The 17944-nt window shown below is 44.3% G+C and overlaps 2 protein-coding genes across 2 annotated transcripts in view; both read right to left on the reverse strand.

Moving 5' to 3' along the window:
• Window positions 1–17944, reverse strand: part of LOC130298104 (oocyte zinc finger protein XlCOF7.1-like) — a 236160-nt gene that overhangs the window by 61075 nt on the left and 157141 nt on the right. The window lies entirely within an intron of this gene.
• Window positions 14465–15586, reverse strand: LOC130298414 (protein kinase C delta type-like). The gene has a single exon (XM_056551333.1). It carries the CDS (start codon window positions 15452–15454, stop codon window positions 14534–14536), a length of 921 nt encoding a protein of 306 aa, XP_056407308.1. The 5' UTR covers window positions 15455–15586; the 3' UTR covers window positions 14465–14533.

Genomic DNA, 17944 nt, shown 5'->3' on the forward strand with positions numbered 1-17944 from the left:
AACATGCCCCGTACTACAGACTCCTGAGGAGACCCCGAAATGACTTTGGACTCCTTAGGAGACCCCGAAATGATTTTGGACTCCTGAGGAGATCCCCTGAATGACTTTGGACTCCTGAGGAGATCCCCTGAATGACTTTGGACTCCTGAGGAGATCCCCTGAATGACTTTGGACTCCTGAGGAGACCCCTGAATGACTTTGGACTCCTGAGGAGACCCCTGAATGACTTTGGACTCCTGAGGAGACCCCTGAATGACTTTGGACTCCTGAGGAGACCCTTGAATGACTTTGGACTCCTGAGGAGACCCCTGAATGACTTTGGACTCCTGAGGAGACCCTTGAATGACTTTGGACTCCTGAGGAGACCCTTGAATGACTTTGGACTCCTGAGGAGACCCTTGAATGACTTTGGACTCCTGAGGAGACCCCTGAATGACTTTGGACTCCTGAGGAGACCCCGGAATGACTTTGGACTCCTGAGGAGGCCCCTGAATGACTTTGGACTCCTGAGGAGACCCCTGAATGACTTTGGACTCCTGAGGAGACCCTTGAATGACTTTGGACTCCTGAGGAGATCCCCTGAATGACTTTGGACTCCTGAGGAGACCCCTGAATGACTTTGGACTCCTGAGGAGACCCCTGAATGACTTTGGACTCCTGAGGAGTCCCCTGAATGACTTTGGACTCCTGAGGAGACCCTTGAATGACTTTGGACTCCTGAGGAGATCCCCTGAATGACTTTGGACTCCCGAGGAGATCCCCTGAATGACTTTGGACTCCTGAGGAGATCCCCTGAATGACTTTGGACTCCTGAGGAGACCCCTGAATGACTTTGGACTCCTGAGGAGATCCCCTGAATGACTTTGGACTCCCGAGGAGACCCCTGAATGACTTTGGACTCCTGAGGAGTCCCCTGAATGACTTTGGACTCCTGAGGAGACCCTTGAATGACTTTGGACTCCTGAGGAGATCCCCTGAATGACTTTGGACTCCCGAGGAGATCCCCTGAATGACTTTGGACTCCTGAGGAGATCCCCTGAATGACTTTGGACTCCTGAGGAGACCCCTGAATGACTTTGGACTCCTGAGGAGATCCCCTGAATGACTTTGGACTCCCGAGGAGATCCCCTGAATGACTTTGGACTCCTGAGGAGATCCCCTGAATGACTTTGGACTCCTGAGGAGACCCCTGAATGACTTTGGACTCCTGAGGAGACCCCTGAATGACTTTGGACTCCTGAGGAGACCCCTGAATGACTTTGGACTCCTGAGGAGACCCTTGAATGACTTTGGACTCCTGAGGAGACCCTTGAATGACTTTGGACTCCTGAGGAGACCCCTGAATGACTTTGGACTCCTGAGGAGACCCCTGAATGACTTTGGACTCCTGAGGAGACCCTTGAATGACTTTGGACTCCTGAGGAGACCCCTGAATGACTTTGGACTCCTGAGGAGACCCCTGAATGACTTTGGACTCCTGAGGAGACCCCGGAATGACTTTGGGAGGGGCCAACAGTGACATCATAAGGAGGTGTTACCCTCATACATATTAGTGGGAGGGGCCAACAGTGACATCATCTAATACAATAAAGTGTTTCATAACAAATCAATATTATTTCCATCACATATCATGGAGTATACAGTGATAACACAATAAATAAGATATAACCTCCTGATCATTTCCATATGAAGCAGAAATGTAGACAAAATATAAATTTTACTTAATTTAAATTTAATATATACAATTTTTTTTTTAACCCCTTAGGGACTCAGCCCTTTTTTGCCCATCCGACCACTGTCACTTTATTAATGACTCTGCGATGCTTTTACCTTTTATTCTGATTCCGAGATTGTTTTTTCGTGACATATTCTACTTTAACATGGTGGTAAATTTTTGTTGTTACTTGCATCATTTCTTGGTGAAAAATACCAAAATTTCTTGAAAAGTTAGTAAATTTAGCATTTTTCTAACTTTGAAGCTCTCTGCTTGTAAGGAAAATGGATATTCCCAATAAATGATATATTGATTCACAAATACAATATGTCTACTATATGTTTCCATCATAAAGTTGACATGATTTTACTTTTTGAAGACATCAGAGAGCTTCAAAGTATATGAGCAATTTTAAAAAATTTCCCGAAAAATTCTAAATCTGAATTTTTCAGGGACCAGTTAAGTTTGAAGTGGATTTAACCCCTTAAGGACAATGGACATAAATGTATGTCATGGTGCCGTGGTACCTAACGCACCATAACATACATTTACGCTCCGCCATGACCGCGAGCACCAGACCAGTGCTCGAGTCATGCACGGCAGGTCCCGGCTGCTGTCAGCAGCCAGGCACCCGCCGGTAATGGTGGACATCCGCAATCGCGTGGATGTCCGCCTTTAACCCCTGAGATGCCGTGATCAATACAGATCACGGCGTCTGCGGCAGTGTGGTACTTTAAATGGATGATCGCACGCAGCACTGCCGTGGGGATCCGATCGTCCAGCATGGCGGCCGGAGGTCCCCTCACCTAGCTCCGTCTGTCTCCCGGGGTCTTCTGCTCTGGTCTGAGATTGAGCAGACCATAGCAGAAGATGACCGATAACACTGATCAGTGCTATGCCCTATGCATAGCACTAAACAGTGTTAGCAATGAAATTATTGATATAAATAGTCCCCAATGGGGACCCAATAAAAATGTAAATCATCTGTTTTTTCCCATTTTACCCTCAAAAAGCATTAAAAAAAAATGTATACACATATTTGGTATTGCCGCGTGCGTAAAAGTATGAACTATCAAAATATATTGTTAATCATCCCGTACGGTGAACGGCGTAAACGTTAAAAAAAAATTAAAATTCTAAAATTGCTGCTTTTTTGTCACATTTTATTCAAAAAAAGATTTATAAAAAATTAAAAAGTCAAACCTAAGCAGCAGTGGTACCAATAAAAACTACACATCACTGCGCAAAAATTGAGCCCTCATACCGCCCCGTTTACAGAAAAATGAGAAAGTTATAGGTGGTCAAAATAGGGCAATTTTAAACATACAAATTTTGTTAAAATAGTTTGAGATGTTTTTAAAGCGGTACAATTATAGAAAAGTATATAACATGGGGATCATTTTAATCGTATTGACCCACAGAATAAAGAAAACGTCATTCTTACCGTAAAGTGAACAGCGTGAAAACAAAACCTTCCAAAATTTACAAAATTGCGGTTTTCTGTTCAATTTCCCCACATAAATAATATTTTTTGGGTTGTGCCGTACATTTAATGGTAAAATAAGTGATATCAATACAAAGTAAAATTGGTGACGCAAAAAACAAGTCCTCATACGGGTCTGCGGATGGAAATATAAAAGAGTTATGGATATTAGAAGGCGAGGAGGAAAAAACGAAAATGCAAAAATATAATTGGCCTCGTCCTTAAGGGCAAAATGGGCCTGGTCCTTAAGAGGGTAAGGGGCCTTTCTGTGAGAAATACCCCATAAATGACCCCATTGTAGAATCTGCACCCCTAAAAGTATTCCAAATGACATTCAGAAAGTTTGTTAACCCTTTAGGTGTTTCACAGGAATAGCAGCAAAGTGGAGGAGAAAAATCAAAATCTGCCTTTTTTACACTAACATGTTCTTGTAGCCCTGTTTTTTCATTTTTAAAAGTGGTATAAGGAGAAAAAGCCCCCCCAAAATGTGTAGCCCAATTTCTCTCGAGTATGGAAATACCTCATATGTTGACATAAAGTGCTCTGCGGGCGCACAACATGGCGCAAGAGGGAAAGAGCAACTGTGGGATTTAGGAAAGCAAACTTTGCTGTCATGGTTTTTGGGGGCCACGTTGCATTTAGGAAGCCCCTATGGTGCCAGAACAGCAAAAAAAAAACTCCACATGGCAACTATTTTGTAAACTACACCCGTCAAGGAATGTAACAAGGGGTACAGTGAGCCTTAACACCTCACAGGCGTTTGACGGGTTTGCGTTAAATTTGGACAAGAAAATAAAAAAATTGATTTTTAACACTAATATGATGGTTGGTTACTCCAAATTTTTCATTTTCACATGGTTTAATAGGAGAAAATGGACCCCAAAATTTGAAGTCCAATTCTCCCGATTAAGAAAACGCCCCATATGTGGATGAAAAGTGCTCTGGTGGCGCACTACAGGTCCCAGAACAGAAGGAGCGCCATTGGACTTTTGTAGAGAGAATTTAGCTGGAATTTGCATTTACAAACCTCCCATGATGCCAGAACAGCAGAAACTCCCCACATGTGACACCATTTTGGAAACTACACCTCTCAAGGAATGTAACAAGGGTTACAGTGAGTACTTACACCACAGATTTTTGAACAGTGGGCCGTAAAAGTTAAAAATGTTATTTTTAACACTGAATTGTTGGTATTAACCCCTTAACGACGCAGGACGTATATTTACGTCCTGCGACGGCTCCCGCGATATGAAGCGGGATCGCGCCGCGATCCTGCATCATATCGTGTCGGTCCCGGCGCTAATCAACGGCCGGGACCCGCGGCTAATACCACACATCGCCGATCGCGGCGATGTGCGGTATTAACCCTTTAGAAGCGGCGGTCAAAGCTGGCTGCCGCTCCTAAAGTGAAACTGAAAGTGACCCGGCTGCTCAGTCGGGCTGTTTGGGACCGCCGCGGTGAAATCGCGGCATCCCGAACAGCTGACCGGACACCGGGAGGGCCCTTACCTGCCTCCTCGGTGTCCGATCGACGAATGACTGCTCCGTGCCTGAGATCCAGGCAGGAGCAGTCAAGCGCCGATAATGCTGATCAAAGGCGTGTTAATACACGCCAGTGATCAGCATAGGAGATCAGTGTGTGCAGTGTTATAGGTCCCTATGGGATAACAATGATCAGTATAAGAGATCAGTGTGTGCAGTGTTATAGTCTCCTATGGGATAATAATGATCAGTATAAGAGATCAGTGTGTGCAGTGTTATAGGTCCCTATGGGATAACAATGATCAGTATAAGAGATCAGTGTGTGCAGTGTTATAGGTCCCTATGGGATAACAATGATCAGTATAAGAGATCAGTGTGTGCAGGGTTATAGTCTCCTATGGGATAACAATGATCAGTATAAGAGATCAGTGTGTGCAATGTTATAGTCTCCTATGGGATAATAATGATCAGTATAAGAGATCAGTGTGTGCAGTGTTATAGGTCCCTATGGGATAACAATGATCAGTATAAGAGATCAGTGTGTGCAGTGTTATAGGTCCCTATGGGATAACAGTGATCAGTGTAAGAGATCAGTGTGTGCAGTGTTATAGGTCCCTATGGGATAACAATGATCAGTATAAGAGATCAGTGTGTGCAGGGTTATAGTCTCCTATGGGATAACAATGATCAGTATAAGAGATCAGTGTGTGCAGTGTTATAGCCTCCTATGGGATAACAATGATCAGTATAAGAGATCAGTGTGTGCAATGTTATAGTCTCCTATGGGATAATAATGATCAGTATAAGAGATCAGTGTGTGCAGTGTTATAGGTCCCTATGGGATAACAGTGATCAGTGTAAGAGATCAGTGTGTGCAGTGTTATAGGTCCCTATGGGACCTATAACACTGCAAAAAAAAAGCGTTAATAAAGGTCATTTAACCCCTTCCCTAATAAAAGTTTGAATCACCCCCCTTTTCCCATAAAAAAAATAAAAGTGTAAAAAAAAAAAAAAAAAACATATGTGGTATCGTCGCGTGCGTAAATGTCCGAACTATAAAAATATATCATTAATTAAAGCGACATGCATTGCTGTAATGGAACCCTGTAAACTACAACTCCCAGCATGCCCAGACAGCCCTTGGCGTCTGGGCATGCTGGGAGTTGCAGTTTTGCAACATCTGGAGGTCCACAGTTTGGAGACCACTGTGCCCTTCCAGATGTTGCAAAACTACACATCCTCAGCATGCCCTTACTGTCCAGGCATGCTGGGAGTTGTAGTTCTGTAACATCTGGCCCTTCAGATGTTGCAGAACTACAACTCCCAGCATGCCTGGACAGTAAGGGCATACTGGGAGTTGTAGTTTTGCAACATCTGGAAGGGCACAGATTGGGAACCACTGTATTAGTGGTCTGCAAACTGTAGTCCTCCAGATGTTGCAAAATTACAACTCCAAGCATGCTGGGAGTTGTAGTTCGGCAACATCTGGCTCTAAAGATGTTGCCAACTACTACTCCCAGCATGCCTGAGAATGTTTGGGAGTTGTGGTTTTGCAACAACTGGAGGCACACTGGTTGGGAAACATTGTCTGTTTCCTAACTCAGTGTTTCCCAACCCGTGTGCCTCCAGCTGTTGCAAAACTATAACTACCAGCATGCACTGATAGACTGTGCATGCTGGGAGTTGTAGTTTTGCAACAGCTGGAGGTCCCCCCTCTGTGAATGTACAGGGTACATTGACATGGGCAGGGGCTTACAGTGAGTATCAGGCTGCAAGTTTGCGATGCAGCAAATTTTGCGCGGCAGCTCAAACTCGCTGTAACCCCCCGCCCGTGTGACTGTACCCTAAAAACACTACACACCACTACACTAACACAAAATAAAATAAAAAGTAAAAAACACTACATATACACATACCCCTACACAGCCCCCCTCCCCAATAAAAATGAAAAACGTCTGGTACGCCACTGTTTCCAAAATGGAGCCTCCAGCTGTTGCAAAACAACAACTCCCAATATTGCTGGACAGCCGTTGACTGTCCAAGCATGCTGGGAGTTTTGCAACAGCTGGAGGCACCCTGTTTGGGAATCACTGGCGTAGAATACCCCTATGTCCACCCCTATGCAAATCCCTAATTTAGGCCTCAAATGCGCATGGCGCTCTCACTTTGGAGCCCTGTCGTATTTCAAGGCAACAGTTTAGGGTCACATATGGGGTATCGCCGTACTCGGGAGAAAGTGCCTAACAAATTTTGGGGGGCTTTTTCTCCTTTCACCCCTTGTCAAAATGAAAAGTATAGGGCAACACCAGCATGTTAGTGTAAAAAATATATTATTTTACACTAACATGCTGGTGTAGACCCCAACTTCACATTTTCATAAGAGGTAAAAGGGAAAAAAGCCCCCCAAAATTTGTAACGCAATTTCTCCCGAGTACGGAGATACCCCATATGTGGGCGCAAAGTGCTCTGGGGGCGCACAACAAGGCCCAGAAGGGAGAGTGCGCCATGTACATTTGAGGTGATTTGCACAGGGGTGGCTGATTGTTACAGCGGTTTTGACAAACGCAAAAAAAAAAAAAAAAAGCACATGTGACCCCATTTTGGAAACTACACCCCTCACGGAATGTAATGAGGGGTGCAGTGAGAATTTACACCCCACTAGTGTCTGACAGATCTTTGGAACAGTGGGCTGTGCAAATTAAAAATGTTGTACAGACCACTGTTCCAAAGATCTGACACACACCAGTGGGGGGTAAATACTCACTGTACCCCTTGTTACGTTCCTCAAGGGGTCTAGTTTCCAAAATGGTATGCAATGTGGGGGTTATTTTGCTGTCCTGGCACCATAGGGGCTTCCTAAATGCGACATGCCCCCCCGAGCAAAATGTGCTCTCAAAAAGCCAAATATGACTCCTTCTCTTCTGAGCATTGTAGTTCGCTCGTAGTGCACTTCAGGTCAACTTATGGGGTACCTCCATACTCAGAAGAGATGGGGTTTCAGATTTTGGGGGGTATTTTTTGCTATTAACCCTTGCAAAAATGTGAAATTTGGGGGGGAAACACCCATTTTAATGAATTTATTTTTTTTTAACGTATGCAAAAGTCGTGAAACCCGTGTGGGGTATTAAGGCTCACTTAATTCCTTGTTACGTTCCTCAAGGGGTCTAGTTTCCAAAATGGTATGCCATGTGGGTATTTTTTGCTGTTCTGGCACCATAGGGGCTTCCTAAATGCGACATGCCCCCGAGCAAAATTTGCTCTCAAAAAGCCAAATCTGACTCCTTCTCTTCTGAGCATTGTAGTTCGCCTGTAGTGCACTTTAGGTCAACTTATGGGGTACCTCCATACTCAGAAGAAATGGGGTTACAAATTTTGGGGGGTATTTTCTGCTATTAACCCTTGCAAAAAATTTGAAATTTGGGGGGAAACACACATTTTAGTTAAATTTTATTTAATTTTTTTACATATGCAAAAGTCGTGAAACACATGTGGGGTATTAAGGCTCACTTAAATCCTTGTTACGTTCCTCAAGGGGTATAGTTTCCAAAATGGTATGGCATGTGTTTTTTTTTTTGCTGTTCTGGCACCATAGGGGCTTCCTAAATGCAACATGCCCCCCAAAAACCATTTCAGAATAACGTACTCTCCAAAATCCCCTTGTCACTCCTTCGGTTCTGAGCCCTCTACTGCGTCCGCCGAACACTTTACATAGACATATGAGGTATGTGCTTATTCGAGAAAAATTGGGCTACAAATATAAGTATACATTTTCTCCTTTTACCCCTCGTAAAAATTCAAAAATTGGGTCTACAAGAACATGCGAGTGTAAAAAATGAAGATTGTGAATTTTCTCCTTCACTTTCCTGCTATTCCTGTGAAACCCCTAAAGGGTTAAAAGGCTGACCGAATATCATTTTGTATACTTTGGGGGGTGCAGTTTTTATAATGGGGTCATTTGTGTGGTATTTCTAATATGAAGACCCTTCAAATCCACTTCAAACCTGAACTGGTCCCTGAAAAATAGTGAGTTTGGAAATTTTGTGAAAAATTGGAAAATTGCTGCTGACCGTTGAAGCCCTCTGGTGTCTTCCAAAAGTAAAAACGTGTCAATTTTATGATGCAAACATAAAGTGGACATATTGTATATGTGAAAAAAAAATTAAAATATCTTTAATATCCATTTTCCTTACAAACAGAGAGCTTCAAAGTTAGAAATATGCAAAATTTTCAAATTTTTCCTAAAATTTTCACATTTTTCACCAAGAAAGGATGCAAGTTACAATTTTTTTTACCACTATGTTAAAGTAGACTATGTCACGAAAAAACAATCTCGGAATCAGAATGATAACTAAAAGCATTCCAGAGTTATTAATGTTTAAAGTGACAGTGGTCAGATGTTCAAAAAATGGCCGGGTCCTAAGGTGTAAAATGGCTGGGTCCTTAAGAGGTTAAGGGGTTAATTAAAATGTTTTTTTTTTTTTTCAAAAGTAGTAAGAGAAAAAAAAAGCTCCCCAGAATATGTAGCCCAATTTCTCCAGAATAAGGAAATAACCCATATAAGGTGGAAAAGCTCTATGCGGGTGCAAAACAGGGCTTAGGAGTGAGACAGCACCGATGAGATTTGAGGCCTAAAGTGGTGATTTGCACTGCAAAGGCCGAGGATCTGACATAAAATCTAAATAAAAAAAATAAAGAAACTCGGCAAGTGACCACAATTTTTAAACTACACCCCTCACGGAAGGTAACAAGGGGTACAGTGAGTACTTACACCTCACAGGTTTTTTGAACAGTGGGCCGTAAATTGAGAAATTAGTTTTTTACACAAAAATTCTGGGGTTACCCAATTTTTTAAATTTTCACAAGGGGCAATGGGAGAAATTGGGTTACAAATTTTTGGAGGGCTTTTTCTCCTGACCATGGAAATACATCCACATTTTGGACAATTTGCTGGGCGGGCGCACAACAAGGCTCAGAAGTCATAGAGGTCTGTTTGTATTTGAGGTCTATGACATATCAGTAGCTGACGGTTACATACAGGAAAATAGGAGGAAAATACAAGAAAGAAACCCCCACATGTGACCCAATTACAGAAAGTACCCCCCCCCCCCTGAGGAATGGGTATAGGGGTATAGAGGACATTTTTAACGCACAGGTGTTTCCTAAATTTATTTTCCAGGAATGGATGAAGCTTTTGAAAATTGCAATTTTCAGCCTATACTCTGCTTCATCTTTCTGGGAACAACTAACATGTGACTCCGAATTGTCGCCTGGAAATACGACAGAGCTCATGAGCGAGAACTATTCGCATTTGAGGCGGATGTTTGTTACGGACCTAACAGTTACATACATTCGGAGGAAAATACAAGAAAGGAACACCCACATGTGAGAATACTACAAACAGTGCACCCCCTAGGGAAGGTGTATAGGGGTGAAAAGGAGATTTTGGAACAGACAGGTGTTCCCTAAATTTATTTTCCAGGAATGGATGAAGTGTAGTTTGGGGAAAATGAAAATTGCAATTTTACTACTGATGTGCCAATTATATTCCCAGAATGATGACCCAGAGTATAGCCAAAAGTATAAATGATGCCCGCCCCAAACCCTATACTCTGAATCATCATTCTGGGAATGTGATGTGTGTGTCAGGTGGGGAGAGTGCTGCACATTTGAGGCAACTTGCTTTTTTTTTTTGGGGTGGGGGGGGTATGTTTGGGTTTAAAATTATTGGAGTTGAACTTTGGGGAATTAAAATTAGGGAAAAGGATTAAAAATGTAGTGCTCCATGGAAGTGTGATACTCCCTGAAGCATTCCTTGATGCAGAGGCCCGCATGACCGGGGCAAGTGTCACATTGAGTGGTGGTGTCCTTCCATATCCCCCTCTTGTCCTTCCGTATCCCCCTCTTGTCCTTCCGTAGCCCCCTCTTGTCCTTCCGTAGCCCCCTCTTGTCCTTCCGTATCCCCCTCTTGTCCTTCCGTAGCCCCCTCTTGTCCTTCCGTAGCCCCCTCTTGTCCTTCCGTATCCCCCTCTTGTCCTTCCATATCCCCCTCTTGACCTTCCATATCCCCCTCTTGACCTTCCATATCCCCCTCTTGTGACACACTCTATATTTTTTCTGGGCGACCCCAGTTCCAGAGGTGCTCTGCCCCGCTCTTTGGTGGTCACCAAAGATTAGGGCCTTTTAGAACTTCCTCTTGGAACTGCAGGAATGTCCCTGTGATGCCAGCATACTGGGACAGTACAAAAGAGTTGTACATGTCAACCTGTACCATCTAGACCGCAACTTTTTTGTACCATGCCTGTGTTTTTCACATGGCATTATATGTCTTGAGGACTTAATCAGAAAGATCAGCTCCCCCCCCCCCCCCCCATATACTGATTGTAGCCCAGAATACAATCTGGCTTGAGGACCGGTCCCGGCGGCGAGGGATGTGAAGAGAGGGATACTAGTATAAAAGTTGTCCACGTAAAATGTAGTAACCTTTATCTAGCAATGGGTTCAAAAGGCCCCAAATGATTTTCCCCCTAACAACCAGAGTGGGGGGACATTCTGGGGGTTCAATGCGGGAATCTCGTCCCTCACACACCATAAACACGCAAGTGTACCCAGAGGTACTCGCAAAGTTTATACATCTTCACGCCATACTGCAATGCTTAAATGGGATGTATTGCCAGAAGCTGAGTCTCCCCTTAAAGCTGATGAGAGACTCATCAATAGAGACCTCCCTTCCAGGGACATAGGACTCCCAAAATTTGGCCCCGAAGTGATTGATAACCGGCCTGATTTTATACAGGCGGTCATACGTGGGACATGCCACATTATCAGCATAATGAAAACATTTCCGAATGGCCTTGAATTGGGGACGGTTCATGGCCATACTGTAGAGCGGGGTCTGGTAGAGGATGTCCACAATCCAGTATTGCCTGACCTTTGGTTTTTTAACTATGCCCATATGCAGCACAAGGCCCCAAAAGGTTCTCATTTCAGCTACATTACTGGGAACCAGCCACCAGGCTTAGCTAAAAAGTAGCCCAGGTTTGTGGAGACGAACTGTTGGGCGTACAAATTCGTCTGCTCAACCATAAGATTAGTAAATCCAAAGAAAGGGCAAAATAATACCAATATATTTAAAGTCGAGTGTGTTGATGACTAAATATAAATCCTATATACACACTGGAACACCAATTTTATACATAAATAGTAAACTTTATTGAGAACATCATTTAATAAAAGCAATTAAAAGGGACAGTATAGCCAGACAAAAAAGGAGTTGGTAAGGCAGGTAATATATTGTTGGTTAGTATAACTGCAGAAGTGCAAAATATGACATAGTTATTCTTAACTATAGAGTAGAGCCACCAGTATAACAATAATTATAAGTTACACATCACAGTCCTATAAAGAATTGCACCACAAAGCAAACCTAACCTAGAAAAGAAGGTCACTGCATATATAGCCTCCAGCGAGTGGTCAGGAGAAAGGGGAAAGACAAGTAATGGTGTGCAATTGGAGCACAGAGTATCAGCATTACCGGAAAACTTCCCCACTCACAAAGCACAGGCTGGAAGACATAGACAGTGTACCTACCTACACAACACCAGTACCCCAACGTCGTTTCGCCGTTTGGCTTCCTCAGGGAGTATGATACTCCCTGAGGAAGCCAAACGGCGAAACGACGTTGGGGTACTGGTGTTGTGTAGGTAGGTACACTGTCTATGTCTTCCAGCCTGTGCTTTGTGAGTGGGGAAGTTTTCCGGTAATGCTGATACTCTGTGCTCCAATTGCACACCATTACTTGTCTTTCCCCTTTCTCCTGACCACTCGCTGGAGGCTATATATGCAGTGACCTTCTTTTCTAGGTTAGGTTTGCTTTGTGGTGCAATTCTTTATAGGACTGTGATGTGTAACTTATAATTATTGTTATACTGGTGGCTCTACTCTATAGTTAAGAATAACTATGTCATATTTTGCACTTCTGCAGTTATACTAACCAACAATATATTACCTGCCTTACCAACTCCTTTTTTGTCTGGCTATACTGTCCCTTTTAATTGCTTTTATTAAATGATGTTCTCAATAAAGTTTACTATTTATGTATAAAATTGGTGTTCCAGTGTGTATATAGGATTTATATTCAACCATAAGATTGACAAAGTCGTCACTGAAACTAAAAATGTCCATTTCAGTGAACCCAACGATGTCAATCTTGATTCCTGAGTCGCCAACAAACTCAGGAATCACGGGCTCGTGGTGCAGACAAGGCACCAGTAAACTTGGCTTGGGGGTTTGACCAGGGGGACACATATTAGCATGGGGCACAGGGTCAGGAGCAGAGGAGGTTTGCAGCCTCGCATGGTGGCGTCTCCACTGCCTTGGTGGCTCATCATCACTAGATTCCTCGTCCTCTGTGGTACTTTCAGTGTCGGAGGCAAGTAAGACATATGCCTCCTCCGCTGAAAACGCCCTGCGAGCTATTTCCCTACTCTAATGGGGGCAGGGGTGTGTGTGTATGTGTGGGGGAAAACTTTATTGGTGTATGTGCTGCGTGTAGTGTGGTGCTTGACTACCTGCCCTACCTTAACCCTCCCTAACCCACCACCTAAGTGAACAAAAATAAAAAATGAAACTAAACTAAAAAAAAGTGTTTACTTAATCAATGATGTGCGCACTGATTAGCGCTTGGTAGTGGCAGGGGGCACAGAAGTCAGTGGGGGGTCCGGCCTCTCAGCCAAGAACAGTGGCTTGTGGCACGTACACAGACAAAAAATTTGAATAAAAAAAAAAACCAACCCCCCCCAAAAAAAGCACCCTCCTGAACCCAATAAAACCGGTTATCAGTGATAAATCATTGACAGTGGTGGGGCAGGCCGCACACACAGTTACGGTCCGTCCACACAGCACAGGCCTGCTACTGGTGGCATGGATCGCCTAACTGGTGCAAAAAAGAAAATAGAAAAGACGCTTATATTCCCTGAAAAAGCGCCAGCACCACAAAAAAACACTGATGGGACTGATCAGCGGTGGGTGGGCTTTAGCTAACGGTGGCCAGCCACTCTTTTATACGGAAGAGGATCAGCCACACAGTTAGCAAAAAAAAGGTCTGTGCCCCAAAAAAAAAAACACCAGGCGCAGACCACCGCAGCGACCCTGTAGAGCCCAGGTCAGGCAGCTAAAGGTGCTGCGGACCCGCGGACACCTATAGATGGCACGTGCAAAAAAAAATAACTAAAGCTGTCCCTGCAATCTAATGTGCCAAGGGGCACAGAAAGGGTGCCAGGGGCACTTTTAACACTGTGAGGGGTGAGAAGAAGCACGGGGTTCCGTCCTGCACATCACCAGAACACAAAATGGTGGGCAGAACAGAGCAACAAGCTCCTCACCCCCCCCCCCCCCCTCCCCATACTCCTGCGATTGGTGCGGTCACTACGACTGGCCAATCACAGCTGTCCTGGGGGTTTGGCAACACTGCCACCTCCCAGGACAGTACGGAGGATGATTGGTGATGTATATTACACCACTGGTCATCCTCCTTTTCCGGGTCATCGGGTCACATGTGACCCGAATGACTCAGAATCGCCAGTCTAAATTGAAAAAAAAAAATGTACGCCCATCGCCCCCTTCCACAGACTTGCATTGAGGGGGTGGGGTTATGACGTCACAAGCTCCCGGATCCGGCGTTCGGAACAGTTTATTCCAAATGCTGAGAAGCAGAGTACCCCTTTAAATTTAACAAAGAATGAAAAGAATGTTTTTTTTTTTTTTAATTTTTTATTTTTTTTCAGGTTTAAGTCACATCCGGTAATAAAGTCACATCCGATAAGTCATGTCTGGTGTTTTCTTTTATAGCCAATTTTTCAGTGGTTCTCCCCGTCTGTGTCAATTATTTCCTGCATTCTTGGGTGAATGAAAGAAAACCCACAGAATTCGGTTTTGTCCTTTGAATCCTTCTGGTCCTCACTGAAGGAGATGGGATCATTCTTGTTGAGAACCTTCGGATCAAAGTTGCTGATGTCACTAGTAGATTCCACTTTTGGCTTAAAAGGAGGCTCGACTTCTCTCCTCTCTAGTGCCGTCCAGTTTATAGCAGTAAAATAGGGATGAAGCCTTATATCCTCGGTCACACCTAATCTTTTGGTTGGATCTTTCTCCAGCAGCTGTCGTAGGACGTCCCTTGATTCCTCAGTTATCCAGCTTGGATAGTCGGGCGTATCTTCTTTGATCAAATCAAAGGTCTCATGTATGTTCCGCCCATGGAATGGCAGCTTTCCTATCAGAATACTGTAGAGAAGAACGCCGAAGGCCCACCAGTCCACAGAGAAAGCGTAGCTTTGCCTAAGCAATATCTCTGGAGCCATGAACTCTGGAGTCCCACAGAATGAGTTAGCTTTTCTATCGTTGGAAATGTTCTCTTTGCTCAGTCCAAAATCTGTGAGTTTGATGTGGCCGTCCTTATCCAACATTACGTTCTCCAATTTCAGATCCCTATGAATAATGTTCTTGGAGTGCAAAAACTGTAAGCCGGTTGATATTTCCGCTCCATAGAAAGTAGCCCTGTGCAGATAAAATCTTCTCTGGTCATTCAGGTGACCGAGCAGGACTCCTCCATTCAGCAGTTCCATCACAAAGAACAGGTGTGAATTGGTCTGAAAGCTGCAATAAAGGCGAGTGAGAAATGGGTGATCCCAGGCCAATGCAAGAATACGTTTCTCCATCATTGGCGCCTCCTTCTTTTTAACCCTTCTCTTCTTCAGAGCCTTTATAGCAAAAAAACTCATTTCTGCCTTTCAGTTCAGATAAAACAACCTTCCCATAGCTGCCTTTCCCGAGTACCTTGTGGAAGATGAAGTCATCTACGCTGAGACATTTTTCGGAGGCGCTGACATTCTGGTTGTCTTCTGGTTTCTCTACGATAACTTCTATGTTATGGTCTTCTGCAGATTGGTTTTCATTGTTTGGTGTCTATAACAACTTCTAAGTTGTCATCATCAGAAGACTTGTTTTTTTTGCACAACTGATTGTACTTTGTAATGACACCTTCTATTTTACTATAAAATGTCCAGCGAAACCAAGAAAATGTCATTTGTGGAGTAGGAATTAAAGAGAAATTTTTTTTATTTTCAACTTTTGTTTTTTTTTGTTTTTCCACAGTGCAGTTCATGGTAAACCTGACACGTTCTCTTTATTTTGTCATTTAATATGATTTCAGCGATACTCATATTTACATTTGGTTTATACTATCACACTTCTTTTAGAAAAGTAGAAACCTTTTTTTTCCCCCAAATAAATCTTCTTCCAATTCCCCTATTCTGCCCCTTATGACTTTCGCCATCTTCCATGTACAGGGCTGTTTGTGGGGCGGGTTGTGCTGTCATCTACAGGTTTTAATGGCGCCATTTACCATTTTTCTTTAGAATGGACTCATTGGGAGAGAACATCAAATCCGGTGCAGAGGAAGAGTGAAGCAGCCGCCCACAGCGACCAGTCAGACCACATATCCCATCTTTATAAAGGCCTATGAAAAATGAAAGTAGCGATCTGATTGGTCTTCATGGGCGACTTATCCCCTCCTCCTCCACACGGGTCCGATAAACCTCTCCCATTACAGATTATTTATACACCATATTTTATTGTATTATAATGTAAGTCAATGGTAAAAAGATTCTGTAGTAATGTGAAGCGCAGAATCTGTTTTAGCGTCTAACGTTACGTTTTTGTCCTTTCCAAGAGTATAAACGTAATCACAAACACAGTTATCAAAACCCGTCCAGAGGAAAAGTTCCCCAGTTGCCCATAGCAACCAATCAGATGGCTTCTTTCACTTTGCAGAGGCCTTGGTAACAATGAAAGAAGCGATCTGATTGGTTGCTATGGGTAACGTTTCCTCTTGAAGGGTTTTGATAAATCTCCCCAGTGTGACTCTCGCCCCCTACTGGACACATTACACAACTAAGAACCATGCCGGCTGCTTCACAATACCAATATCTTCCCACTATGTTTTATCACCATTTCTGGGATAGAAAAGGCCCCAAAAAAGGCTCAAAAATCTGTCCCAAAAGGAGCCAATATTTCCTGTAGAATCCCTATAAATGTAATGGGGAAATGGCTTTTTGTGCACAGTTTAATGTTCCAGCCATTATTGTTACAGAAAATGGTGGGGATTATAGCCTAAAGCTTGGACCTGTATGCCAGGAAAGTTTAACTTGTTACATCCCGGCCTGCGTGACTTGCTGCACCACTTAAGCAGGACTAGGTCTGTGCATCGGTATACGGTAGTGTTTCCCAAACAGGGTGCCTCCAGCTGTTGTAAAACACCCAGCATGCCTGGACAATTTTATGAGATGTTTTTCTATTTTAGAAACTACTCTCAACTCCCAGCATGTACTGACAGACCATGCATGCTGAGAGTTGTAGTTCTGAACACAGCTGTAGGCCAGTGGCGGATCCAGGGGGGGGGGGGGGCAACCGGGCAATTGCCCCCCCCCCCCTCCCCCCCCCCGAGATTGCTGCCCCCCACCCTCTAGAATGGTGGAGCCGAAGCTGTAAGCTTCCGCTCCACCATTCACTAACCTAGGCAGTCACACGCTGTGAGTGCACAGCGTTTGAGCTGCGGGGACGCGATCCTCTGCAGGCCGGCGCGATGACGTCACATCATCGCGCCGGCGCCCGGAAATCCCGTCCCCGCAGCCAGCATACAGTAAGTAAGAAGAGTATGCTCAGGGCCCAGGGGATTTGGGAGACAGAATATCTGCCACTGTTAAGGGCACTGTATCGGAGGGGGAGGGGGATTTAAAAACTTGGGGGGGGGGGGGTCGAGAGAAAGGGGAATTTTTAATGTGAGGTGCTGCAGGGCAAAGCACTGGGGGCACTATATGTTAAGAGCACATGACAGGGGGGCCCCCAGTGCTGTGCCCCTCACATATAATTCCCCCTGTGCTGTGCCCCTCACATATAATTCCCCCTGTGCTGTGCCCCACACATATAATACCCCCTGTGCTGTGCCCCTCACATATAATTCCCCCTGTGCTGTGCCCCACACATATAATACCCCCTGTGCTGTGCCCCACACATACCCCCTGTGCTGTGCCCCCCACACATATAATTTATATGTGTGGGCACAGCACATGGGGCATTATATGTGTGGGGCACAGCACAGGGGGCATTATATGTGTGGGGCACAGCACAGGGGGCATTATATGATATAATGCCCCCTGTGCTGTGCCCCACACATATAATACCCCCTGTGCTGTGCCCCACACATATAATAC

This window comes from Hyla sarda, chromosome 1 (genome assembly GCF_029499605.1).
Source record: "Hyla sarda isolate aHylSar1 chromosome 1, aHylSar1.hap1, whole genome shotgun sequence".
NCBI classification, from domain to species: domain Eukaryota; kingdom Metazoa; phylum Chordata; class Amphibia; order Anura; family Hylidae; genus Hyla; species Hyla sarda.

Coding starts and splice junctions, on each gene's coding strand:
- LOC130298414 (XM_056551333.1), bottom strand. CDS start 15,454: ATGAGTTTTTTTGCTATAAAGGCTCTGAAGAAGAGAAGGGTTAAAAAG.